Here is a 26,683-nt window from a genome sequence, read left to right as displayed (position 1 = left end):
TATATATATATTATTTTATCCAGTATGCTACATTTAATCTTTATAGGATTTGGGTATGTTTTTTCTTATGGTGGGTCCCATTAAACTCTAGCTCAAATCATGTTGGAGTATGGTGTTCCACCTGAGTCCCTAACAAAACCAGCCCGTTGACACCCTTAGGACATCTTGACAACTTATGAGGTGGGTCCCACTCCATGGGCTTGAAAAAGTCATGGACCGGCCGGATCCTACGTGCTATTAAACAATGACCAAAAAGATTAGTATTGGGCATTGTTGATTATTTGTGCGTTAAGTTACTTTATTCAAAAGTGACACGTGATTCAAAGAAATGAGCCCCCTTTTTTGCTCATTCCTTACGCAACCAACGTGCACCCTACGCCCTACGGCTTGTACCAGTGATGTCTCTCGAATAGGACTGCTTTTAACTTCGATTTAATCTGAATTTTTAACTTAGATTTGACTTGAACTGTTTATGAGAGTTAGGTTGTGAGTGGAGTAGAAAAGAGACTTTTCTTGGGCATTAATAACCGTTTTCTTATAACATCAGAGCCATGTATCAAGTACAAACCGCCTTAGGAAACAGATGCACCAACCATCTAAGGTTGGCACTTAAAATATTAGCTATTTCTGCTTGTCTGGCAGGAGCAGTTAGTGCACGTCACCTTGTGTTGGGACGTTGCAAGTTCGAACCCATGGTTGTATTACTGGTAGGGGTCTGCCTAAACTTTATCTCGTCGAAAAAAAAATTTGTCTTTGATGGTTTTGTACGAACATCAGAAAGAAAGGGAAAACTTATCATAATAATTTACACATGCAACAGTGTGAGATATTAAGATGGGCGACCTTATGATGATAACAAATCATAAAATGGTCGACAATGCAATATCCCTGTTTTTTTTCTTCTTCTAGATAGAGGAAATCATCCAAACCAATTTGTAGGTTGTGTTTGATGGCGCGCCCCTGTGTGAAACCATCAAACGTGTTTGTCGCATATGTGGAATGGTGAAACACCTTTCTTCCCATTGTTACCTTGAGAACGGGACGCCGTGAGCACCACTTTAAAAAAACACTCGGGCAAAGGGGGTCTAACCCCGAACCTCTCTCTCTTTTCCTTTTCTTCTCCTTCTTCTTTGTTCCTTTCTCTTCCTCTCTTTTTCTTGACCATCTTCTTCTTCTTCGCTGATTAGGGTTTTTTCTTTGATTTTCATTTATTAGAATTTTTTTCTTTAATTTCATTTATTAAGGATTTGAATTAAGTACCTTTAATTAGGACTTTTGTTATTTAATTTTATTGAGGCTTTTCTTTAATTTGATTAGGACTTTTTTTATTTGATTAGGGCATTGAATCAAATATCTTTAATTAGGGTTTTTAAAATTTAATTTGATTAGAGTTTTTATTTTTTATTTTCTTTAATTAAGGTTTTGAATAAAAAAAACTAACTAGGGTTTCTTAAATTGTATTTGATTAGGGTTGTTATTCTTTGATATTCTTTCATTAGTGTTTGAATTATGACTTTTTATATGTGATTTTATGGAGTATTTATGCTTTCTTTGATTTTATGGTTTATTTTTTTTTGTTGTTTAGGGTTTTTTGGTTTATTTTGAGATTTATTTTCTTGCATGTTAGAGTTTTATGATTTTTACAATTATATATAAAAATATGAATTCTTATTTTCTTAAACTATCTAAAATTTAAACTTTTTTTTGCCTTACTTGGATCCAGTTTGAGATCCACATTTGGGGATAAAATCCATAAATTTTTGCTAAACTTTCATAATTAGATCAAATATGATATTGATTGAAGCATTTATATATATAAAAATATCAAATCTTATTTTTTCTCAAATTATCCAAAATTTAAACATTTTTTTGTTTTTAGATTCAATTTGAGATCCATGTCCAAAGCAAAAATCCATAATAAACATGTTAAAACACTCTTATGGTTGGCCAGATCGAATCATATGATTCAAAACAAAGTTATCCAACCCATTATCCATGTGTCCAAGTTGTCTGCACAGCGTAAAAATCAAACACCAGACACAAAGAATACTTCTTATTCAGTTGAAACAAACATTGAACATTGGACGTTGAATGTCACACGGTTATTACAGAACAAACAAAACATGTATTCTATATGTTATGTTGTTCCATCCAATCTTGGATGCCATCAAACACAGAAGCCTCGCCCATGGTGGGCCCCACATCCTACCTTGCTAAAGTGGGACACCAGTGGAACTCACATCCCCTTTTGGTTAAATTGAATGGTTCAAGACAATTGATGTTTGGATAATTCGCTTTTTGAATTATTTGAAATTAAATATTCTAATTAAGAGGTCTAGCTCAAATTTAGTGTGATAACAAAACTATATACATATAATTCATAAAGGATCTAATAACTTTAAAAGTAAATATATTGAGGTTAAATATCAATATTTGCATGACATGATTACAAAGAATGAAATAAAAATGAATTTGTGACATAGTAACCGATCACTTCACAAAAATGGTCACCGAGGAAGTTTTCTCATATGTGAGTAAAATGGGACTCAGATATACTTGATTCATATGTGAGAAATCTTAGCATACCAAAAATTGAAAGGCCATATGTTGTGAACATAAATTTGTCAGTGGAGAATTATTGCGTATCTGCACACGTCCTTTCACCATCTTACAATATCTCGTGAGAAATTGAAAATTTTATAGTTGTCACATTTTTATCATCAAAATATTGGTCAAAATAAATAAATTAAAAACAAAGAAAAATGTATAAATTGAATAAAACAGAATAACATGATGTTTTCAGAATATCTACATATTTTGATAATTTAAAATGGCTGTCAAAATATTGGGAAATTATCAAGATATCTTTGAAAATCCCATGTTATTTATCACAATGATAATAACTATTAACAAATATACAATAGTGGGAAGGGGCCTGGGCGGCTAGGCGAGTGGTGTAGTAGGTTCAAATCCCATGAGTGTCACCCTTCACAAGTCGAAGCATGGTGACTTCGTCGAGGTGAAGGGTAAGCCCTCAGAGTTACGTTGCCAGGACAACGACCGTAATTACGGCAGACGGAGCCTGACTAGGTCTATGATCCTGGGGTGGTTTGTCCCAGTTAAAAAAAAAATCTGGTGTTATCTGATCCATTTTTGGATCCTGTGTGGTGCTGGACAGTTATTTGAGTTTATTTTCCAGATCCGAACTGGTACATAAAATTATAAACGAGTCAAATGGACCTAACAAAGAATTCCCCCCACTTGTGATGCCACGTATCCAAAACGCTTACGTGGCAATAGGTAATTCTCGGAGCTTATTTTCTAAACTCGTGTTTTTAAAACCGTCGAAGACGAAATTTGGCGGTAGGGATCCCGCGGAGAGTTCCTGTAGGGCGCGCCCTCATCAGATCGTTTCTCTTCCTCTGCGTCACTCCGGCTCGATCCCTCTCGGATGGCCGCCCTCCTCCCGTCAAGGTTATTCCGGCGACTCTCCGGGCCGAGTAGTCTCCTCCGGAGATCCCTCCTCCCTCGCTTCCTGCCTCTCGATTCTCCCGATCGTCCTCAATCCCTCGCAGGGAGGCGTTTTCTCGGAGACGAGCCGATTGAACTCTCGAAATTTAGGGCTAATTCTAGGGTTTTCTGCTCCAAGGCATTGAATTCGGACCATTCGCCGGGGCCAGCTGCGATCGATTATCGGTACGTGGATTTCTCCCGTTTTTTCTTCTCATTTTCGGCTTTGGATGATTTTATTCTGCGAAATGGAATCTGGAAACCTTAATCTATGCGTCTTTTTTGTAATTTTGGATGGTTTGATAGTCGAATTGCGAATTGATGCTTAAGGCTTTGAAACGGTTGTCGCTATCGCTTGCATCTCGTGGTTCTCTTCTCTCAATTTTCTCCGTTCCTGCTCGAAAAAGATTTAGCTACGGGGAATGTAAACGCGAAAAAATCCAATAATTTTCTTTTAAAAAAATCCAATATTTTGTGGATCGTGTTTCAGTTTTCGGTTGATTGATCGGTGAAATCTGTTTCTTAGTTAAGGTTTTCGGTCGATTAAGATTGCGAATTTACCAGCGTGTAGAAATTCTCCGTGTGTCTTTGTTTGTGCTTGAATGATCTCATTATGCGGGCATTCGCTGTAGAGAGCTGTGGTCTGGCGTAAAATTTCAGTTTTTGATGGCTGGATCAAATGAATCACCAGTTTGAAGTTAGCTTCCTAAGTGATTAAGATGTGAAAGATTGTTAGCGAGACGGAAGACTAGGGGTTTGTGGAGAAAGTGCTTGTCAAGTTTGGGATGAGTAAGACTAAGCTCGTGAAGACGCTAGTCTCAACACACTTTAAGCTGTTTTCCAATGATTGTCCCAAGATGGATGGAATAAGAGATGAGGAAGATACATGGAATTCTATATGTTAGTTTGGTGGAGAACCCGATTCTTCTTATGGTTTTCATTAGGTTAGGTATCACTTGTGTGATTAGTGTTTTGAACTGTTATATGATAAATCATGAACTGTGACCGAGTGACTACTTCGATACTTAAGAAACACGAGTAATTGTGCTGTTATATATGGCAAGAATTCTAATTAAATGCATGGTTGTGTTGATAGAAACTTTGTCAATGGGTTTTATGAGGTGAGAATAAATTACAAGGTATAATCTAATTTGGGAAATGATTCAGTTGGTTGGATGTCAAATCTTCAATGAATGACAATATCATGGGCTACCAAAGATGAGTACACGATATACGTGCCACTGATAGAAGCTAGTGAGAAAGCAGTTTGGCTTCATGGTTTGATGAGTAAGATTAATATGCATTTTAGACCTTTGATCGTATTTTATGATAAATGTGATTGCAATATGTTGGGTAAGAACTTTGTTTATCATAAAAAACAAAATATTATGGTTCAATAGAACTAAATTGATGAAGTATTTAAAGGCAAAATGAAGATAAGAAGTTTTGTAATTAAAGAGAATTAGCAGATATGTTAATGAAGGCGGTTAAAGTAGAAAAGTTGGAGTGGAACTTGACTTCTCATGTTTCAGGTCAAGGTAAATTTGATGGTGTACAAATTTTCTATCAAGGTGGAGATTGTTGGGTTAAGCAATATAAAATACCCATCCTTATATTCTTCTAGGCTAATTGGTCGGTCTCTTATTGCTAAGGTTTTGTTACTCTTGTAAGTTAAAAGAGAGGAAAATCAAATCTTCTAATCTTCAAAGTGAATGTTTTTCTCATAGCAAATGAAAAGAAAAAGAATATATTATATTTTGTTAACTTATTATTTTCAAATCTTTAAGGTCCTAGAGTATCAGAGCATTTTTCTATCACTATTTTTTTTGGATTTCCAAAAAGTGAAAGAAGATTGCGTGGCTTAGCATGTTGTTGAGGTTTGGTAGGGAGCAGGGTTACCGGAAGCGCCATAGTATCTGGGGAAGTGCACTTCCCTAAAGCGCGTTTCAAAAGTGTGAAACGTGCCGCTTCTGAAATGTGTTGGGAAGCCCCAAAAAAATTGAGAAGCGCGCTTCCCCGCTTCCCATTCTTTTTTTTGTTTTTTTCTTCTTGTTTTTCTTTCTTTTTTCTCTTTTGTCGCTTTCCCCTCATTTCCACCTCGCTTCCGGTTTGCTTCTCTTCTTGCTTCCAAGACGATTTGTGGTTTGTTTCTAAGTCGTCCCCCGCTTCCCGCTTCTTAAAGTTTTGGAAGTGCCTCACTTCCCGCTTTCGCTTCCCGAATTGCTTCCCACTCCCGCTTTCCCAACTGGCAACTCTGGTGGGGAGCGATTGTGGTTATGTTTTCATCGAATTGGAGAGATAAGTTTTGTGCTTTCCAATATAACTGTATATCATTTAATAGTTGATTTGAGTTTGTCAACAATGCCCATCGATGCCACACCTTCTGGGTCAACCATGTAAATCATGTATTGTAGTTATTTGTCCTTTCCTTAGAGTTTTCTATTCACATAAGTTCTATTTGTATCCAATTATACATTGGGACCATTTCATGGGTTTCCAAAATCACTCTTAGTTGCATAGGAGTCAGTTTTGATCTTGTATTAGCTGTGGACCTGGTGGTATGGAAACAACAAGTGCATTGTGAAGGATTGTGAGAAAGAAATTCAGAGTTTTCTTTGAAATATCAACATATTATGTCATCCTACACAACCAAAGACAAAGTTATCAAAACTATCATGTGTAAGATGTAAAGATGTAAAGACCATTGATTGATGAATATATCTTTCATATTTATTTGGGACTGAGTGAGTTTTATAACGAGCGCCACTTCTCAATAGTCCCAAATGTTTTAGGTTTTCTAGTTAGGCCTTCTATTCTTATCAGAGAGTGAGTGGGAATCTCCAATAATAAGAATAAATATTGTCTACAGTTTTCCCCACAATCACTAATGTTGCTGTATTTTCTGCATACACACACACACAATATATATATATATATATATATATATATATATATATATATATATATATATATATATATATATAGAGAGAGAGAGAGAGAGAGAGAGAGAGAGAGAGAGAGCTGAACATATTAGGCCCTCTTTTCTCGTTCTGCCCCGTTAGGCCCCATTGTTTGAAGTGTTTTATGATAGATCTGAACCATTAGATGTGTTTAGCGTGCTCGATTTAGTGGGAACTGACTCTTGGATCATCTTTTTTCGATGAAAAAATGTATTTTCATGAACAGAAAAAATTTGATGCCTTCATAGCCATTGATTTTGGATCGCCAGAACATGTATACAAGTCAGATTTCGGTGATCCAAAAGCCGATTCCCACTAAACAAAACATATAGATCATATCTACTGTGTTAGATGCGAGAAAAAATACCAAAAACTATGATTTTTGAAGGGGCATAATGGGGCATAACTAGCACATTACTCATATGTATAGGGTAACTGAAATATGTTTACCAACCAAATATGTTTACTGGTATGAACCAAGATTTTCATAGGATTTTTTTACTTTTTTTTGAAAATTTCACTGTACAGATGTGATCTAGAAACTTGGTTTTATAGAAATAGACTCTTGGATCATCCATTTACGATGTATAAGAAGAATCTTTTAAGGGTTGAAAATCAATGAATTAAAATTTTCATAAATATTCAAGAATACAAAATCGTATTTCTTTATCCAATTACGATGATCCAATAGTTGATTCCTAGCAAATGGACCACACCAAATGCATGTGCAGGGTAAGATTTGTAAAAAAAACCTATGAAAATCTCTATTCATACCGGCAAACATATTTGGTTGGTAAACATATTTCAGTTTCCCTATATACAACAACAACAACAACTACGCCTTCATCCTAAAACAATTGGGGTCGGCGATATGAACCAAAAAAGAAAATCATTCTGGGTCTTCCACATGAATCCTTCTCCTCCAATCATTTCTATCCAATGCCATGTCCTCGGTGAGGTTGAAAGCATTCATATCCTTTTCTATCATCTCCATCCAAGTCTTCTTAGGCCTACCCTGACCTCTTTTAACTAATATATTTTCCCATTTCTCCATCCTTCTAACTGGAGCATCATTAGGCCTTTGCCGAATATGTCCAAACCATCGTAAACGATTCTCTCTCATCTTATTTTCAATGGATGCAACGCCTACCTTCTTACGTATCTTCTTGTTTCGAATCTTATCTTTTATTGTATTTTCACACATCCATCTAAGCATACGCATCTCAGCTATACTCATTTTTTGAATATGATGTCTCTTGGCAGCCCAACATTCTGTACCATATAGTAAAGCGGGCGTAATTGTCGTCCTATAAAACTTTTCCTTCAACCGCAATGGCATTCTACGATCGCACAACACTCCAGTTGCACTTTTTCATTTCATCCACCCAACCTTTATCCTATGATTTACATCTCCATCAATTTCTCCATACTTTTGAATGATAGATCCCAAATATTTGAAACAGTCATCCACCAATATTTCTTGCTCACCAAGCTTCACTACACTCCCATCACTACTTCGTTGCTTACTAAATCGACATTTCATATATTTTGTCTTACTCTTACTCAACTTAAAACCTCTTGCTTCCAATGTCTGTCTCCATAATTCTAACTTAGCATTAACCCCAGCTCTAGACTCATCAATCAAAACAATATCATCAGCAAACAATATACACCACGACACATTTTCTTGAATTGATCTCGTAAGCTTATCCATCACTATAGCAAATAGGAAAGGGCTTAATGCAGATCCTTGATGTAACCCAACCGTTATAGGAAAATTGGTTGTCACCCCTCCACAAGTGTGGACATTGGTTACAAATTTTCCTATATATATAAATATAAAATTTTGACGATACAAGCACCCAAAATCTTTGTAAATTTCAAGGCTCCAAATTTCATTTTTCTCATCGAAAAAATATGTTTCAAGTGTTAATTCTTAGTAAATCGACTATTCCAAACTAGGGCTACCGGAAACACCACTTGCATGTGGAAAACTTGTTTCCCAAGAAACTACGCATTTCTAAAAAAGACCGAAACTTGTGGGAAACTTCTAAAAAAGGCATGGAAAACCTGTTTCCCATCTAATGAGAAACCCATTTCACATCACATGGTAAACCTACTTACTTTATATGGGAATGAGATGTCCCTCTTAGACAATTAAATATATTGACATGAGGAGCATATTTACTTGTTATATCATCTGCAATCGCTTGAATCTTGAGAAACACTTCAAATCAATCATATACTTTATTGAGATAGGTGAACTGAAGAGACTCCTCCTCTGAGAACCATATATGAGAATTTTGTTTTGCTCCTGCAACTTCGCTCATAGGCAACACTCTCTAAGCGTTACTGCTAGTGGCGGCGATGTTTTTGAATCTCCACCTTAATGATAAGAAAAAGGATTGATCAAATTCTATTGAGTCTGACTCATAGTGATCATTTATCAAAGATGACTCTGGTTATCAAATGATTGAACAACCTGGATCCATTTACTTACGATACTTAGTTGACATTCATAAATAGTATCTAATGAATTACCGATGTATTGACTTGGTAAGATGGGATTGTCGGTAGAGACTCAAGTGGACCTTTTGAAGTTTTTCGAGCATGTAAATGTTGTTTTGTTCGAGGCAGAGACGACACTTGCCATGCCTCCTAAGAATGAGTTAAGAAGTTCAGGAGGAGTGCAGAACCTAGAGAAGACAACTCCGACATAGTGGATTATATGCCAATGAATACCCTTCCCTTGTTGTAAGTCTATATCTTCTCTGGTTGTGGAACATGAACGCAGGCTACATTTGTTGTCATTTCACGAGGGTCTCTTCACTCAGTTCACCACCCATGGGTATAGGAGACTTAAATTCATTTTCTAAAAGCTTTTCCCTGTTGTGCATTTGGGCTTTTAGGTCTCATATACCAGGATACGACCTTGGATATAGGAGACCTAAATCCTTCTTTTAAGAGCTTTTCCCTGCTGTGTATCCGGGTTTTTAGGTCTCATATACCAGGTTATGACAAAGCTCAGATGGTCTCCGCAAACATTTTTTACATATCTCTCAGTTAGGAGTCTAGCGATAGCGACCGATAGAGTGAGGGAGCAAAGTGACTGAGCGGTACATATTAAACTAATAAGTTAAGCATTCCTCAAACCCATTAGGGAGAGAGGTAAAGGTTGTGTTAATGTAAGCACCCCCCTCGAGCCCGTTAGGGCGGGAGACTTCGAAGGAGATAAGGGATAGAGATACTATTGGGGCGTCACCCCTAGGTATCTCAACAACAGGTATGCTACTATTCCAGACTAGCTAACTAAGGGCTAGAGAGCTCATATCTAACTATACCAACAACTCAAGGATACAAATAACACTGTTATAATGGGGTTAGCCTTTTAGTTACCCTTCCCTTGCTATAAGTCTATATTTCCTTGGGCCGTGGAACACGAACTCAGGCAATCTTTGTTTTCATTTCACTAGGGCCTCTTCACTCAGTTCACCATCCCTGGGTACAGGAGACCTAAATCCTTTTTCTCAAAGCTTTTTTCTCCTGTGTATTCGGGCTTTTAGGTTTCATATATCAGGATACGACAGACCTCAAGCGGTCACTGAGATCTCAATAGGCATTTTTTACATATCTCCTGGTTAGGAGTCTTGCCTTATTAGTTTAATGTGTACTGCTCGGTCGCTTTGTTCCCTCACTCTATCGGTGACTATCACTCCACTTTAGTTGCCTTGCTTGCTTTGCTTCCCCGAGCGACTAATCCCAAAATTGAGGCGAAGGAAAAAGCTCAAAAAAAAAAAAGAACCGGTCCCCTATATCCCCATGGACAGGGTACAGAGCCACGTCGGTCATCAACATGCATGTGGGGACCCCCCCTCCCCCCCAGTTGAAACATGCGGGCAATAGATGCTAGCTAGCCTCCCAGAGTTCACATTGCCATCTCTTCGACATCCCAAACTGAGAACTAAAATAGCCTTAAATGAATCCGTCATCCCTCGCAGTTTTATGTGTCCTTGGTGATCACAAGCTAGTTGCAGGCCTTGTCGGCCAACAAAGATAAACTGTTGTCTCTCAGTTCGTTCCGTCGTTTCAGTGATTGACTATATATATATGTGGAGAGAGAGAGAGAGAGAGAGAGAGAGAGAGAGAGAGAGAGAGAGAGAGAGAGAGAGAGAGAGAGAGAGAGAGAGAGAGAGAGAGAGAGAGCTGAATATATTAGGCTCCCTTTTTCCGTTAGGCTTTATAGTTTTAAGTGTTTTATGATAGATCTGAACCATTAGATATGTTTAACATGCTTGATTTAGTAGGAATCGACTCTTGGATCATGTTTTTTCGACGAAAAAATGTATTTTTATGAACCGGGAAAATTGATGCCTTCATAGCCATTGATTTTTTTATCACCATAAAAACCTGTATGCAGGTCAGATTCCGGCGATCCAAAAGCTGGTTCCCACTAAACAAAACCTATAGATCACATTTATGGTGTTAGATGTGAAAAAAATACTTAAAACTATGATTTTTGAAGGGGCCTAATGAGACCTAACGAAAAAAGGGGGCCTAAGGAGCGCATTACCCATATATATATATATATATATATATCGGTTGGATACATATGAGTAGTTGGCTGACTTAGGTGCTTATTTCATTGCACAACCTTTGAGCCTTGTATTAAGAATATCCCTCAACTGTGAGGAGCCATCTTTTCTAGCACTATTATAATCTTGTTTTATTTTGTTATCTATTAAGTTTATACTATATAGCAAGTTATTTAGATATGTTTAATAATTAATGTTGCACTCAGTTCTTTACTGCAGGAGGATGAATTTCATAAGTTAGCTGATGCAACAATCCATGATTTGCAGGAGAAGCTTGAGGTAAAATTTCATTCATATGGTGCTCGGTTGAATATTTGTAAGACTGCTTCATTTATTGATTGATAATCTTGCATCATCCCCTGGACTTTCTTGTATCAACTGTTTAGGATATAAAACAATGTTTCATGTAGATCTGTAACACTTTTAGGGCCTTGATTTTTCTGAACAGCTATATCAACATGGCAAAACTGGTGCTTCATACCAGTGTCACATGAGAGTTTGTTTCTTCCTCTGTCTTCTTCTTAGTCTTCATTTTTAATAGATATCTTGTATGTTTACTTAGTATTAATTGAATGCTTAACAGGAGTATGGTGATGTCAATCAGATCGATGGGTTTGATGTAGATTATGGGGTAAACTTCCTATTGATGACACTACAATTTTTGTTTGACTCTCAATATTACAGTGATTTTACATTAACTGATTACATCTGTGCATTTGCCAGAATGAAGTTTTAACCTTGAAGCTTGGGAATCTTGGTACCTATGTCATAAACAAGCAAACTTCAAATAGGCAAATATGGTTGTCCTCTCCAGTAAGGTATTGTTGCTAATGAAACTTTTGTGAGGTAAAAAAGGTCCTATGGTTACATTTATAGTATCCAGCACATGTTTCTTCTGTGTTTGATGTAACCATTGTGAATAATTGTGTGCTATATTGTTGCTCCTCCATTTCAAATTCCCATTGGTTCATAATGCATACATCATCTGCTCTCTCTTTTTTGGTAGTTTATGCATCACAGTTTGATATGTAGAGATCTAAAAAATGCATGTTTGTGAGACTGGCCACCATAAAATTTCTCTTGTTAGGTTGAGCTCTGCGTGGCCCACTCAGATTGTAAGTATTCCGATGCTCCATTTGTAATGAAACCAAAAAGAATACAAGGATTGCCTCTAAGGGCTACAAGAATGCACAAATGCAAAAGGACCTCTTATGGGCCAAATGCAAACTCTCAAAGGAGATGCACAAACTCAAACAAAAGGCCACTTATGGGCTAAATACAATCTCACAAAGGAGATACACAGGCATAAATACTTAGAGAGCAAGTAAAAAATATAAACTGTTATTAGCACAATTATGCTTAGAAAAGCATTGCAAACACAATGGGGAAGATCCCCTTATATAGGCACAAAAAGGATCAAAAGGGGCTAGTCCAACTAGTCGTTGGACTAGCCCCAACGGCTAGTTGGGCTGTCCCTAACAGCTACCTATTCAAAAATATAATAAATAAAAAAAGTAAAAAATCAGTTTACAAATCTGCCCCTGCTAGGCAGTCCCTATTACAAATGGGAAATGACCAAAATACCCCTAATGGGTATTTCACACACACAAACATATATATATATATATATATATATATATATATATATATATATAACAATCAATGTACGGTAATACCATTAGTTCAGTTAAACTGAATCTTGCTTGAAGTTTGTCTGGCATAAATAAACTTATAATCATTAAAAGATGACATGGAAAACTAAAGTGGATCATGATGACATGAAACCATAGTTTTTAATAATTTGAAAATGTGACGTGGAAAATTAAAGTACATAATATTGCCATAAGATATGACATTTTTGTAATTTTGGAAATGACTGTCGCCCACCACACACACACACACACACACACACACACACCACCTTTCCTTGGTTGTCTTGTCGACTTGGTGATCTTGATTTTCTTTGTTCTCACATGTAAGATGATGGTTTTCCTTACTTTCTTTTTTAAAGATGCCTAGAGATTTTTATATCTTGCTTTTAATTTCTTCAATACCATTTTTTTATCCTGTTCATCATAGGTCTAGACCATTTGATTACCTAGTGTACCAGGTATGTGTAGTTGAAAAAGCCAACAATGCTGAGCCCACGTTGCCGATCTGTCCGTAACTGCAACCATGACTGTTGTGACTATGGGCCGAACAAGATCATTCATAAAGAATTTAGTGGTGTAAACTAGCTATAAAATAGGGAAATTTATCTCTTCAAGAAGAAAACTTGTAATCACAACTATCAACTGAACACCTAAAATATCCCTGTAAACCTCTAAATTCATCACTGTTCTCTATCACTGGGATTAGTCTTATTACAATGCTTTATACATACAATCCTTGAAGGTGCATAAATGTAATGGCTGTAATTAAAGTATTCTTGAAATCAGTTGAAGAACATGCAAAATGAAACTAGGGTGCTGCTGCAAAATAAAGCTTCACTAAATAGTGAAAGATAATCTCCCTTTGGTTGTTTATGTAAATTGATTAAAAATGAATCTCTTCTTGTCTGGTCTAGCGAGTCTGGATCTTTTGCTAATTTTGATCTTTTTTCCATTTTTAATGTTTAAGGTGGAGTATTTATTTTGCCAATTTTGACATTGTTAACATGATTTTTAGGGTCCTGGATACTAATCTGTGAGGATCCTCCTGCGGTGCTTCCTTCCATTGATACTCTTAGCATGTTTTTTTTTTCCTTGTGTGATGTTCTTTAGTTGATTATCTATTTTTTCCGAACTTCTCTACCTTTATTTAAGATTGCATGTATTATGTATAATAAGATTGGGTAGCTGGACTTTGATTCAGGAAGGATTAACACCTTTATATGCTTTTATTTATTTTATTTTTTCTTTTAATTTGGACAAATTTCCATAAAGTTAGGTTCTGCAGTGGGCTGTCTTGGTCCAGCTGAGCCTATGAATTAGGTGGGCTGTTGTGCTGCTTGACATGCCATGGCTCAGTCAAGCTTGGCCGGCCAAGGGTCTAACCCTGTTTTGGGAAAAAAAATCCCAGACTGTGGGGCATCAATGTGGCCCATGGGCCAGAAGGTCTGGTAGTGCAGGCTTGGGCCTGTATCTTTTTCAGTATAAATTTAAGGTTGGGCGATGAGCTGGCCTGGCCTCTAAATTTCTTTTGGCCAGCTGCTATTTTGTGGGCTATGGCCCAGTAAAGTCTGGCCTGCCAATGGGTTGGGCTGAGCCAAAGCCTGATCCTATTTGTGTCTGGGCCAAAAACCCAGCTGAACTTGGTCCTATGTCACAGGGACTTGGCCAACTGGGTGCTGCACCCACGTCGACGCGACGTGGGTGCGGCACCCGGTGCGGTCAACCTGACCCTGGGTGCGGTCAGCGCCCCCAGGGTCATTTATGTCCAACTTTTGGATATATATATATATATATATATATATATATATATATATATATATATATATATATATATTTTTTTTTTTTTTTTTTTTTCTGCACCCCTGCACCCAATTTTTTTGAAAGTGTCGCACCCACGCACCCGCACCCGCACCCGCACCCATATGACATAGACTTGGTCCATGCCAGGTCAGGCTGCCTGATACATTGCTGGCGCTTCTTTATCTCTGCTTTCCCTTCTGAGTCATGGTTGATTTTTGTCCTAGATACTTTTGAAGTGGTCATTCCTCTGTTTGCCTTCTACTAATGGAATATAGTCATATGTTCCAGTTAAGAGCTCCCATTTTTGTGTTTATTAGGTTTGAACTGACTGTATTGCATCTTTTAGTCTACCATAAATTTTCCATCTTGCTAATATCTAAGGCAAGATATTTCTCCTCTGTTTGACGGGGTTTTTAAAATAAGTGGTTTATGATTCTATGTCTATCTTCTTGTTTGTTTCTTGATATCCATGTTCCCTTAGGGGGTGTTTGATTCTAGGATGTGCGTGGACAGGAAAGCGAGTCCTGTCTTGCACTGTTCGCAGACAGGACAGGATGTGCTGTCCTGCCCTGTCCAGCACCCTCAATTTTTTTTTTCGTGCCCCTCCGGCGCTGTCTCGTCCTACCTGTTCTATTTTTTTTTTTTGGGGGGGGGGGGCAGCAATGGACACTGTTTTCCCGTCTGCGGGATGCACCAGAAATGCATCCGTACGTCCCGCATTTGCGTGGGTGCATGGACGTGAGTGGGGGACCACACTCTGGGCAGGACACATGGGGATGGCGAATCAAACACTCCCTAACAATATCTCAATTCTCTCTCAGCTACCTTGATTCCCTTCTTTTGTTTGATTGATGCTACCCATTTTGTTCTTCAGGAGGTAGAAAGCTTTGCTTAGAACTAAAGAACCTTCTCCAATAACTGTATGGGCTTTGAGCTTTAAATTCCCTAGTTTGTCATTGTTGTATGTGTGTATCCATGTATGACTTATGAAAGTGATTAAGGAAAGTTTGATGATTCTATACGGGAATTTTGAAAAATATATGTGGAAGAGCTTCCATTCTGTTGGGTTACTGTCTTACTGGTTTGTGGGTTGGTTCCTGAAAGCTGTTCATCTTAACATTCAATTCTAATCATGAAGTGGGTTTTCAACTCTAAGTTTACCTCGCATTGAATCTGCTTCATGGTGGAAGGGTAAATATGGAGCACAGCAAACTCATTCTTTTCATGGTTCTTAGACACTTTGAGGGGATTACTCCAACGTCAGGATGAAGTAGAAAAAGAAAAATAAAGAAAAGCAGAAAAAAGATCTGTTTCTACCTTTTGTTTTTACATCTGGACAGTTTTCGTGTTGCTTCTGATATATAGATTGTGTAACTTATCTGTGCTCAAATTGCCATCTTTTGCTTATTATCACTCAGCTTACCATTTAATTCCTTGCAGTGGGCCATAAAGGTTTGATTGGGATCGGGCAAGTAATGCCTGGGTTTACAGGCGGACAAAGGCAAACCTGTTGGTTCTTCTAGAAACTGAGCTGGTTGAGCTCTGTGGTAAATCCGATAGTCTTTCCTAGTATTATTTCCTACATGGCTTAGCTGCTATAAATGAAAATATCTTTGAGGCTGCGGTTTGAAATATCAGCCATATTTTTCTTGACGTGACTGGCATGGTTAGCCACTTGTTGCATGAACTTGCCTTGATATTTTTAGCTAAGATAATGATTTTGTTTGTCTTCCTGCCTCCTGGTTGTAAAGGAGTTGCGTCATTTAGTGCAATTCGTGGGAATCGTGATAAGCCTGCTTTCAGAAATGACAAAGATTATTTAGTTTGATATTTAGATATTGCAAATGGTGCTTTGGATCCTTCAAGTTAAAAGGCAAGTTTATGCGTAAGGGACTAAACGTGTTATCTTGGTTGTTGGTCCCACCATTGCCGCTCATCTTAGAATTAGATGGTACTTAAGAAAGTTTTTTTTTATGACGAAGGAAAACCCTCACTGAAAACCAGGGCACTTAATGGGCCCACCTCCCTGTGAGGTAAAACTCCAAGTTGAGGTCACTCCACCCAGCCTTACGGGCCCCAACTGTGATAAAGCAACTGCAGCTCCCATGCGCCAGCAGGATTCGATCCTGGGCCTTCAGCTTGACACAGGATCCCCCTGACCACGTGGGTAACCACCGCAGTGGTAAAAGTAATAAATGTTAATAACATCATTTATGTTTCATGATAAAATTGTGAATGATATCTTCCAAATATGGCCGATATTGGTAAGTGGTGACTACGATTTATTGATGAAATTCGTACTGTGGATGTTCTTGTTTAAATGTTGTACTGCTAGTGGGCGTTCCATGGTTTGTGAAACTACATTAACCTCTGACCAGGCTAATCCTAGGGATGTCAATGAATTGGATTTTATCTGATATCCTACCGAATTCAATTCCATTTAGTTGCATTTGGTAAGCCAGAATCATATTGGATTATAATGGGATTGGATTATAATGGGATGTTGATATGGTTTTGATTTTTTGCTATCAAATCTGACAAATATCCAGATTTGTTGAATATCCGAATCCGTTTACATGTACAAGAGTCGATCTGGTATGAGTTTTTCACCATCTGAATCCAAATCTCTCTAGCCACCATCAGTTTAGTTGAATATGGTATTGACCACATCCGATCCTAACTATTTACCCTCAGCTGTAGTCATTTAGAGTGAGATTAGCCAACCTGAGTCTTCACTGAGTCATTATTTGGAAGAAATTATAGCCCTGATGGTCTATCCATTTTTCAAGTTATGAAGCATCATGCACCACACCGAGAACGAACACATGCACAATCGTGCACATGCACATACAAGGAAATAAAAAAGGACCCGAGAATCATGTTGAATCATTTTCTGGAAATTGACTGTGCCCATAATCTGCCTGGTAAAACTGGTACTTTGGATTCTTTTATTTCTTGCTTGGGCATAGTTTAATCAATTATTTATATTTAATATGCATCATTTGTGTATATTCCTTATTGTAGCAAAAGTAGCATCTGGGGAAGCTTAACTGGGGGAAATATGATGTTGGTACTGTCTAAACTTAGTTAATTACACAAATAACCACAAAAACAAGGACAGAATCTTTGGAAACTACATGGGTTAGGAACAGCTAATTGAAATTATTAGGGGAATGTCTGATGCTGGGAATGGTTGTTACCTTTCCATTGGTGCTTAAAGGGTGCTGAGATATGGCACAATGGAGCTCTAGGATTAGAAACCATACTGGACATGGCTCTGTCTGGTTGCTCGAAGATAGGGAAGAAACTCCATTCTCTTTATGGTAAACAAGTGGTATTTAACTGGTGGGTTCAGTAAAGGCTTGGGTGTCGGTGACCCAACCCGGGTTTTACATCACAGGGGGGCGGGCTCATTAAGTGACCTAGTTCTCGGCGAAGGCTACTCATCATAAAATAACAAGTGGCATTTGATACAGCAAGGATCTCGTACATCCCAATGAACTGTAAACATTGCTATTAGAGGTGCCTTAAAAAAATCTTCACTTGGAGTCGCAACTTTGTTTATCCTTTTTTATTCCTGACCACGCTAATGAGATTACATTGGTCCATTAGCTGTGAGGAGTGATTGTATCCACAAAGTGCTCAACAGTGTCACAAATATAGTCCCTGGATTTTCTCAGTAAGGGAACCTTATAATGTTTTGAAATATACTAGAAAAATACAGGAAACTTCTGAAAAAAAGAACAAAAAGTATCAAAACCAATGAAATAATTAAAAGAATTGAAGAAATCATAAAACCAATAAATTTGGGTTAGAAGCCCTAAAAAGAGTTTTTTCACAATCTATCAAAAAAAGTCTCAAATTGAACTAATGGAAACATTTTCATGAATTTTACCTTTTATGAATTTATATTTTATTTCTATACATGTTAAAAAGGACAAGAAGTTGATTTTTTATGAATAATTGGAATAAAAGGCACAATAAACTTAATTCTTGGGCCAATAAATTTTACCATGTTCCTTTGAGCTAAGTACCTTCACTAAGCTATTCTTCTAATTCATCAATACTATAAACTAGATGATCTTGGCTTTCCATGATAGAAAAATTTCATGCAATGACCAGCCCAGAGTAAAGCCAGATCAAGACCGTCCAAGTTTCTTGCAGTTCAGACCATGGGATTATCCGGTACATGACCGTAATTCATTAATAGTGAGAAGCACACTTAGCCATACTGTTTATTCCAATGTGCCTAGCTTCTACTCATTATTAGTACATATTCAATTTGGATTTGATGTTTTTTTTTTCTCAATACAAGTACGTAATTATAGCTATAATGTGTGGGTGGTCGTTGGAAATTGGAATGGCGAGTTATTGCTGATAACTTGTTCCAAGTGAGACTGGCTGATCTGGTCTATCTTTAGATTGGGTTCAGAGTCAATCTTTTGGTATTGTTTTGCATGATCTTTAACTGCTATACTATTCCAAATGACGAATGTGTATTGAAAGTTTTACCAATCGTGAGAAGATCAGTGTGCCTAGAAAGGACCTTGAGTTCTTTTGTTGTCTGTGTGGGAGTTCTTTTCTAAAAGTTGATTTCTGGAAAAGGCAGAATGGCGGTATTGTATCTCAAAAATTTCAAAGTTTATTTTTTGGATAATCTAAGAGAAAAAACCCTGCATCACTGACCGCACATTGGCTGGCCTCCGATTGGTAAAACCATTGAGGTCCCCTCTGCCCACCGGGGGAATACTCTCAGCTTTGACCTTGCGGCAAGGAACACCACCTGTGGGTTTCACGCTTGTGATGTCCAATAAAAAATTTCAATTAGTTTATATGTGAGGTGAAAATGTTTTAGTTTCACAGGAAATTTCTTGCTTTCAATTATTGTCATGATTTACTAAAAGCACACCAACATGCTTTGCAGAGTCCTCGAATAAGTGACATTCTTGATTAAAAAACTGAAAAACCAATTAATTTTGTCAAGCGAGGATGAAAGTTTCCAAGAGAATTTTCTTTTTCTGGAAGATTTTTTACATTTTATTGAAAGAATGAGAAATTTTCCAAAATGCTTATTGCATCAGTTGAAAATTTTGAATAAAGACAAATGGGGTTTTCTTGTGACTAACATCATAAGAAACGACTTCGTGAGCATGAGAAGTCTCTTTGTGCTTAATTCAAGCACATTGCTTGGGAGCTGTTAATAACTGTGGTGTTACATCTCTCTCTCTCTCTCTCTCTCTCTCTCTCTCTCTCTCTCTATATATATATATATATATATATATATATATATATATATATATATATATATATATATATATATATATAAACTAGAGTGTGAAATCAAGATTTTCATAGATTTTTTTCAGTAAATTTAACCAAGTTGTGATCTACATGCTTGGTTTTAAAGGGACTGGCTCTTGAATCGTCGAATTGCAATACATAAGCAGGATTTTTCAAGGCTTAAAAATCGATGGCTCAGAATTTTTGTAAATATTCAAACATCCAAAAATCATATATTTATATATATATCAAAAGAAACATGATCCAACTGTTGATTCCTAGCAAATGAACCATGCTGAACACATATGCAGGGTTGGATTTGCATGAAAAGCATCTGAAATGCTTAGTTCACAATCGGATAACCTTTGTGCTAGTTTGCTTCTTGCTAAATATGGGGCTCCAGCTCTTATCCCGGTTCGTTTGGGAACCTGGGGTTTGGCGTTCTCGCACTTGCGTAAATCGTGGTTGAGGGCTTTAGCCTGCTTTAGAGACCATTTTGAGGACTCCAGAAATTTTGGTCAGTGGTTAAAGTGGGCGTTGGCGCCAAGCGGAGAGTTTCTTACAAAAAAAGTCTATAGATCGTTGCTCTCGCCGGGGGCTGATTGGTTGCCCGAGGATGTGCTTTGGGCGAAGGGTCCTTCTCCCCGTTCTCGAGTCCTGGCTTGGTTAATTCTGCATGATAGGATTCAGACCCACAGTAATTTAAAGAAGTGGGGCATTCAGCTCCCGAGTTGGTGCGTGCTTTGTCAAGCTGCAGAAGAATCTACGTTTCACTTGTTCTGGTCTTGCCCAATATTTGTGGAACTCTTTAGCAGGACCTGGAGGCATCCGAAAGTGTTTGTTAAGGAGGAGTCCTTTGCGCTAGATCTGATCTTGGGGCCGGTTTGTATTAGGCGCAACAAGAGGTGAAGGTTCATCTGGCGGACGTGATTGCTTACTTCTTGGTGGTTTGTTTGGATGGCGCGAAATGATGCTCATTTTCGTCAAATTCCAGTTAACATTAATAACCTGGTGCATAAAATCTTGGTAGATGTTTATGTGATCTTGCGTATGCATCTTACTGATCTTCCGCTCCCTCCTGCTAATGCTACCTCTCTTTTGCCGCAATCTGGGCAAGCGGCTCCGGCGTGAGCCCGCTTATCTGTCTGATGTTCTTTTCTGTTGTGCTTTCTTTATTTGTTTTGGCTTTGCTCTTGTTCAGTTCATGGGTTCAACATTTTGTTGATCTTCATGAGTGGTAATGTTGAATTACTTTGGGCTCTCTCTCTCTCTCTCTCTATATATATATATAATGTCGTCAATAAAAGTAGAGGACGGTGGTTTCACAAAACCGCCTCTAAGTGTTCAGACTGTTTCTCTGTTTCTGTCCATGCATGCATCTGCTACCATATGGGGGCCCATCTTATTCTCTTGTGATATGTATATGACAGGCACATTGAGGCCCACTTAAAAGATGTGGACTTCTGCAGCTTTAGCGTGTGGACGAGCTTAAACTTTGTTGGGCCCCATGGAGTTTGTCCCCTCTCGTTCAGTCTCGGTTTCATCACAAAGGAACCAATTTGATGGGGGGATTTGTATGTTGGGCCCTACAAGCGTGGTCCCTTCTTTGTTCGGTCTTGGTTTTCACCACAAAGGAAGCAAATTGATAGAGGGGGATCGAACCTGGTCTTCAAGAAGGCTGACTGTCATCTATTCAACACTGTATCACTACCAAATGTACCCCCAAGATGATCAAATCAGATACAACAAGCATATGACTCCCACAAGAATCAGGAACTCATGTCTATCCCTAAAATTCTCCATCCATACCATTGATGTGACAGCAAGTGTGAGGTCTACATGGTTTCCCATTTCCTAAGCATTGAATGCTGCCTTCCCTTTGGTGGTTTTGCTTTGATGGATGGTTTTTGTTGGGTCCACCAAAGGTCCCCCCACAACCAACCTAGTGACTGGCTACTTAGTCACATGCTGGCCTGGTCCTACTTGCATCCATGGTGGCATGCACGTGTGTTAGCATATGGCCACATGATTCAAACATGAGCATGTGCTCATGGTGGTGCAGATCTCATTTTGAGGTGATCTCAAACTAATTGGGATTATGTTTGCATTTTTTGTTTTTTCTTTCAACAATTTTGGACCAACTCTCAGGACATGCACATGTGAAACTTATAGGTAGAATAGTTTGCTTTTATGTATATGAAGCACAAAGCATGAGTTATGGAGCCATGCTATGACTGGCTCAGCTGTTCTTGCCAGGCATAGGAGAAGCAGGAACAGAGAGAACTCATCTTGGGGTGGTCTTACTACTTTTGATGCTCTCATCCGTTTGTTCACCACCAGGGGATTAGCATTCGCCTGGTGTAGCATATGCTGGACTATAATAAGCAGATCATTCATGTTGATGGTACGGACATTCAATTACATGTGGTATAAGCCCTTTAACAGGATTGATCCATTAGGTGCATTTGATAGAGCCTGCGGAAATGGAGGTTACACCGAATTGCATCGCATTGCGGCCCCATTTTCACACAAACAAATTGTTTCATATGAAAGCGTCTGGGTCCCACCACTTATTTCCCATGCCGTGATTATTTCGCCACCAATGGGAAACAGGCCTCTATGAAAGAGGGCCTGTTTCCCATGCTTTGTGGTGAAACAGATGCATGGCTTACCTCACCTTCCTTGGTAGAGGTGACCTTGTTTGTCACCTGACATGGGGTGACCATAGTTCAAAACCCAATAAGAGTATCCTTTGCCGCAAGGTCGAAGTTGGGTGTGTTATGAAACTCACACATGCACACACATAAGGTGACCACATATTTACGTAGTTCGGCAATCATTGCCTACGTTCATGGATAAAAAAACTGGCACACACGTTTATTATTCACTCATACTCTGCTTTGATGGTTACATCTTTCTTTAATAAATAGGTAACTCCAGCTAATTCAAAATGCAACAACTTGCTGAAAATAGACACAATCTCAACGGAAAGGATATAGGTAAATAACATGGTAACAAAGAAGTTACCATAATCCTGATGCAAATTACCAATTATATCTCAAACTTGCTAAATTAGATTCTTCAATAAATGTGGAACGGTAGATAAGGATCAGCATCAACATCAGCTTGGTGACATTCTCCCTCTCAAGTTGGTGCGTAGATATCTATCAAATTCAACTTGCAACTCAGTTTGTGATGGGTTTCACGACTTGGGAATTTAGTAAAAATGTCGACCAATTACTCTTTGCTTTCAACATATGACGTGTACACTTCTTTAGCTTGAATCTTCTCTCTCAAAAAATGGCAGTCGACTTCAATGCGTTTGGTTCTCCCATGAAAAACCGGATTAACACCAATGTATATAGTAGCCATGTTGTCACACTTGACTTACATCAATTGAGTCATTTTTATGCCCATATCAAGAATAAGAGCCTTAATCCAAATGAGCTCGCACACAGCCATGGCGCGGTACTCAGCTTCAACACTGGATTTAGCAACTACTAATTGTTTCTTGCTCTTTCAAGTGACAAGATTACCACCAACAAAAGAGCAAAAACTTGTTGTTGACCTTCTATCCTTAGGGTCCCCACTCAATCGACGTCAGGGTTCCCTACCGTGTCAAGATTTTCATTCTTTTTCATAAGGATTCCCTTGCTTGGGTTCCCTTTAAGATATCATAGAATTCTATGAGCAACTTCAACATGAATGGATTGTGGTTGATGCATGAATTGACTGATTACACTCACATCATAGGTAATAGCTGGACGAGTAATAGTCAGATATATTAACTTTCCCACAAGTTTTTGAAAACTCTATCGATATTGGCAATAATATCTCCATCATTTTTCTTTAGTTTGCAGTTAGCTTCAAGAAGAGTTTCAACTGCCTTTGCTCTAATTACTCCAATATTTTTAAGAAGATCTAGAATATACTTTCGTTAAATTTTTTTTTTTGTTAGAATGTGCGACTTCGATGCCAAGAAAATACCTTAGTTTACAAAGATCTTTGATCTCAAATTTGTCATGCAAGATTTCTTTGGTTTTCTGCATCATAGCTTTATTGTCTCCTGCCAAAATTATATTATCAACATATACTAGCAGAATTACATTGTCCTGGGGCGAAAAATGCACAAACATAGTATAATCAGAAGTACTACGTTTGAATCCGATATTGATAAGAACCTTACTGAGTTTGGCAAACCAGACTTAAGAAAATTGTTTGAGGCCGTAAATTCACTTTTGGAGTTTACACACTTTCCCAAGATCACAGTTATACCCGAGCAAAAGATCCATATACACTTCTTCTTCCAACTCAGCATGAAGGAAGACATTCTTCACATCTAATTGGAAGATGCCTAACTGCTTATTAGCAACAACAGAAAGGAGGATACATATAGAACTCATTTTTGCAACAGATGCAAAAGTTTCAGTGAAGTCAATACCCTCTTTCTGCGTATACCCCTTTGCGACCAATCTTGCTTTGTACCTTTTCACAGAGCCATCACTATTATATTTCATTTTATATATCCAATGACATCCCACTGTTTTCTTCCCTTAAGGTAGCCCAACTAATGTCCAAGTATTGTTTTTGAGTAACGCCTTTAATTCATCATCCATTGCCGAATTCTATTGCGGGTCTTCAAGAGGTTTTTTGAAACTTGTTGGTTCATGATAGGCATAGGTCTTGGCCAGGTAGGTTTGATAAGACACAAATAATTTTGAGAGGTCAAATTGATGTTCTATAAAATGAGCTTTCGAAGTTTTAGTAGCACAATAGCAGTAGTAGTCACTCAGTCTAACTAGTGGCCTAGTGGGTCGAGATGACTTCCTAACGTTACCAATCTTTTGAACGGGATTGGACATAAGTATAGTATGACTTGGGTTGGAATTAGTAACAGGATCCGTAGATGAGGAATTTAGATCAGATACAAGAGAGGTATCAAAATCTTAAACTGATAAGTCACACTGACCATTAAGACTATAAGGGTTAGGACTGGAGTTAGCAAAGTGCTCAGGAATCGGCAAAATGGGACCTGGTATGAAACTCGACATATCTGGATGATTCTACCCCTCGTTGGGATACTGAAAGTAGGGTTCATTTTCAAAAAACCTCACGTCTCTTGACACATAAAGTTTTTTTAAGATTGGATTGAAGCATTTAAAACCCTTCTTTGATGATGAATATCCAACAAAAGCACATTTGATGACTCTTTTTTCAAGCTTGTTTCAAAATTTGTCTTGGAGATAAACAAAACACTTGCACTAAAAAACTTTCAGATGTTTGATGGAAATTTTTTTGTTTTCTCAAACTTTCCATAGAAATTTCATTTTCTAAACTAGAACTTGGGACACGATTTATGATATAATAGGTTGTAGCTATGACATCAACCCAATATTGTTGAGGGATGTTCATATGAAACATGAGTGCCCGATTAACATTGATTAAGTACCGATTTTTCTTTTCGGTGACCGTATTTTGTTGAGGGATCTCGTCATACATATTTTTGAGGCATTATACATTACTGCTTCAGGAAGTCATCAAGAACTTCATTAATGTATTCTCCTCCATTGTCGGGCCTTAAGAGTTTGATCTTGTGGTCATATTGAGTAAGCACAAGAATATAAAAGTTTTAAAAAACTTTGACCACCTCATTTTTATGTTTAAGAAAATACACTCAAGTAACTTGAGATTTATCTTCAATGAATATAACATAATATTTAAAATCAAACACAAAGTCTATAGGGGATAGACCCCACACATCAGAGTGCACCAATTCAAAAAATATGTTACTTCTAATAGAGGAGTTTTGAAATGGAAGTCGAGAGGCCTTAGCAAACTCACAAGCATTACAAGATAAATTATCATTATTCAATTCTGGCAACAACAATTTTATGATTCTAGCAGAAGCATGTCTAAGACGAGAGTGCCAAAGACTATGCATATTACTTGATTGAGCACAACTTAAAAAAGCTTTTGTCGGTTGACTGAAGATGTATAACCCATCACGTTCTATGCCTTTACCAATCATCCTCTTTGTTATCCTGTCCTGAAACACTACATCCTTTAAAGAAAAAACAACTAAATAATCATAAGTTTTCATGATCTTACTCACAGATATGAGATTAGCAGCAAGTTTAGGAACAATGAGCACTTTATAATCAATATCTTGACTAATGAATTTTATATTTTTTGTACCAGTAACCATCATGATAGATCCATCGACAATGTATACCAATTTTTTTGAACTAATCAAACCGTCATCACGATTTGTCATATAGTTCAAAGCTCCTGAATCAATAATCCACTCGTTGTTTGAAAGACATGAAAGGAGGGCATGGGTTTTACCTTGCTGATCGACAGTCGCATCACTGATAAGAGAAGTAGATGCTAAGTTTGTCTTAGCCATCTGCTGAAAGAACTGGGCAAGATCATCTTTGGTGACAAAATTTGTTGTATCTTGCTTTGTATTGGTCTCCTTGTCACAGCTAGGATGCCCCACAAGATCCGAACACCGATCTTTGGAATGACCCAATTTTTTATAATAGGGACACTTAAGTTTCAGCGTTGATTTGGATCGATCTTAAGTGGAGCTGTTTGGTGACTCGATGGATGCCTGATTTTTCTTGAAGCCAACTTGAAATGCCATTTTTTATGGCTGTTCCTCTTTACCTTTGTGGTTCGGATTCATAACCTTGAAGCGAGTTTCTTCACGCTAGATCATGGCGCATACGGCGTTGTATAATGGCATGGGCATTGTCATCAAGATCTGGCTTCGAAGATTTTCATAGTTAAGGTCGAGACCTGCAAAAACTTTGAAAACCTTATCTTCCTCAAATCTCTTCTTATTCTCAAGGATGTCGCTAGTTGGGGGTCAGTATTGGAGCAATTC

At 37.8% G+C, this 26,683-nt stretch overlaps 1 protein-coding gene across 2 annotated transcripts; it reads left to right on the top strand.

Annotated features, from left to right (window-relative positions):
* The first annotated feature begins 3,368 nt into the window (after nucleotides 1–3,368).
* On the top strand, nucleotides 3,369–16,239 carry LOC149844488 (frataxin, mitochondrial-like). 2 transcript variants are annotated; one of them, XM_089997236.1, is made up of 6 exons: nucleotides 3,369–3,696; nucleotides 11,269–11,341; nucleotides 11,511–11,558; nucleotides 11,646–11,693; nucleotides 11,786–11,880; nucleotides 15,955–16,239. In XM_089997236.1, exons 1-6 carry the CDS (start codon nucleotides 3,452–3,454, stop codon nucleotides 15,962–15,964), a joined length of 519 nt encoding a protein of 172 aa, XP_089853362.1. In that variant the 5' UTR covers nucleotides 3,369–3,451; the 3' UTR covers nucleotides 15,965–16,239. The 2 variants fall into 2 exon arrangements, with proteins under 2 accessions (XP_089853362.1, XP_089853361.1); XM_089997235.1 differs by lacking the exon at nucleotides 15,955–16,239 and adding an exon at nucleotides 13,730–14,332.
* The last annotated feature ends 10,444 nt before the right edge of the window (nucleotides 16,240–26,683 follow it).

Source organism: Nuphar pumila, chromosome 2 (assembly GCF_984573655.1).
Source record: "Nuphar pumila chromosome 2, dmNupPumi1.hap1.1, whole genome shotgun sequence".
NCBI classification, from domain to species: Eukaryota; Viridiplantae; Streptophyta; class Magnoliopsida; order Nymphaeales; family Nymphaeaceae; genus Nuphar; species Nuphar pumila.
The sequence above is the reverse complement of the archived record's forward strand: the minus strand, read 5'-3'. Positions and strand labels throughout refer to the sequence as shown.

What these genes read in the sequence shown, in the direction of transcription:
- LOC149844488 (XM_089997235.1), top strand. Translation starts at nt 3,452, where the DNA reads ATGGCCGCCCTCCTCCCGTCAAGGTTATTCCGGCGACTCTCCGGGCCG. An exon ending in CATACCAGTGTCACATGAGA is followed by an intron (nt 11,559 to 11,645) that starts GTTTGTTTCTTC and finishes AATGCTTAACAG; the next exon opens with GAGTATGGTGATGTCAATCA. An exon ending in GGTTTGATGTAGATTATGGG is followed by an intron (nt 11,694 to 11,785) that starts GTAAACTTCCTA and finishes TGCATTTGCCAG; the next exon opens with AATGAAGTTTTAACCTTGAA.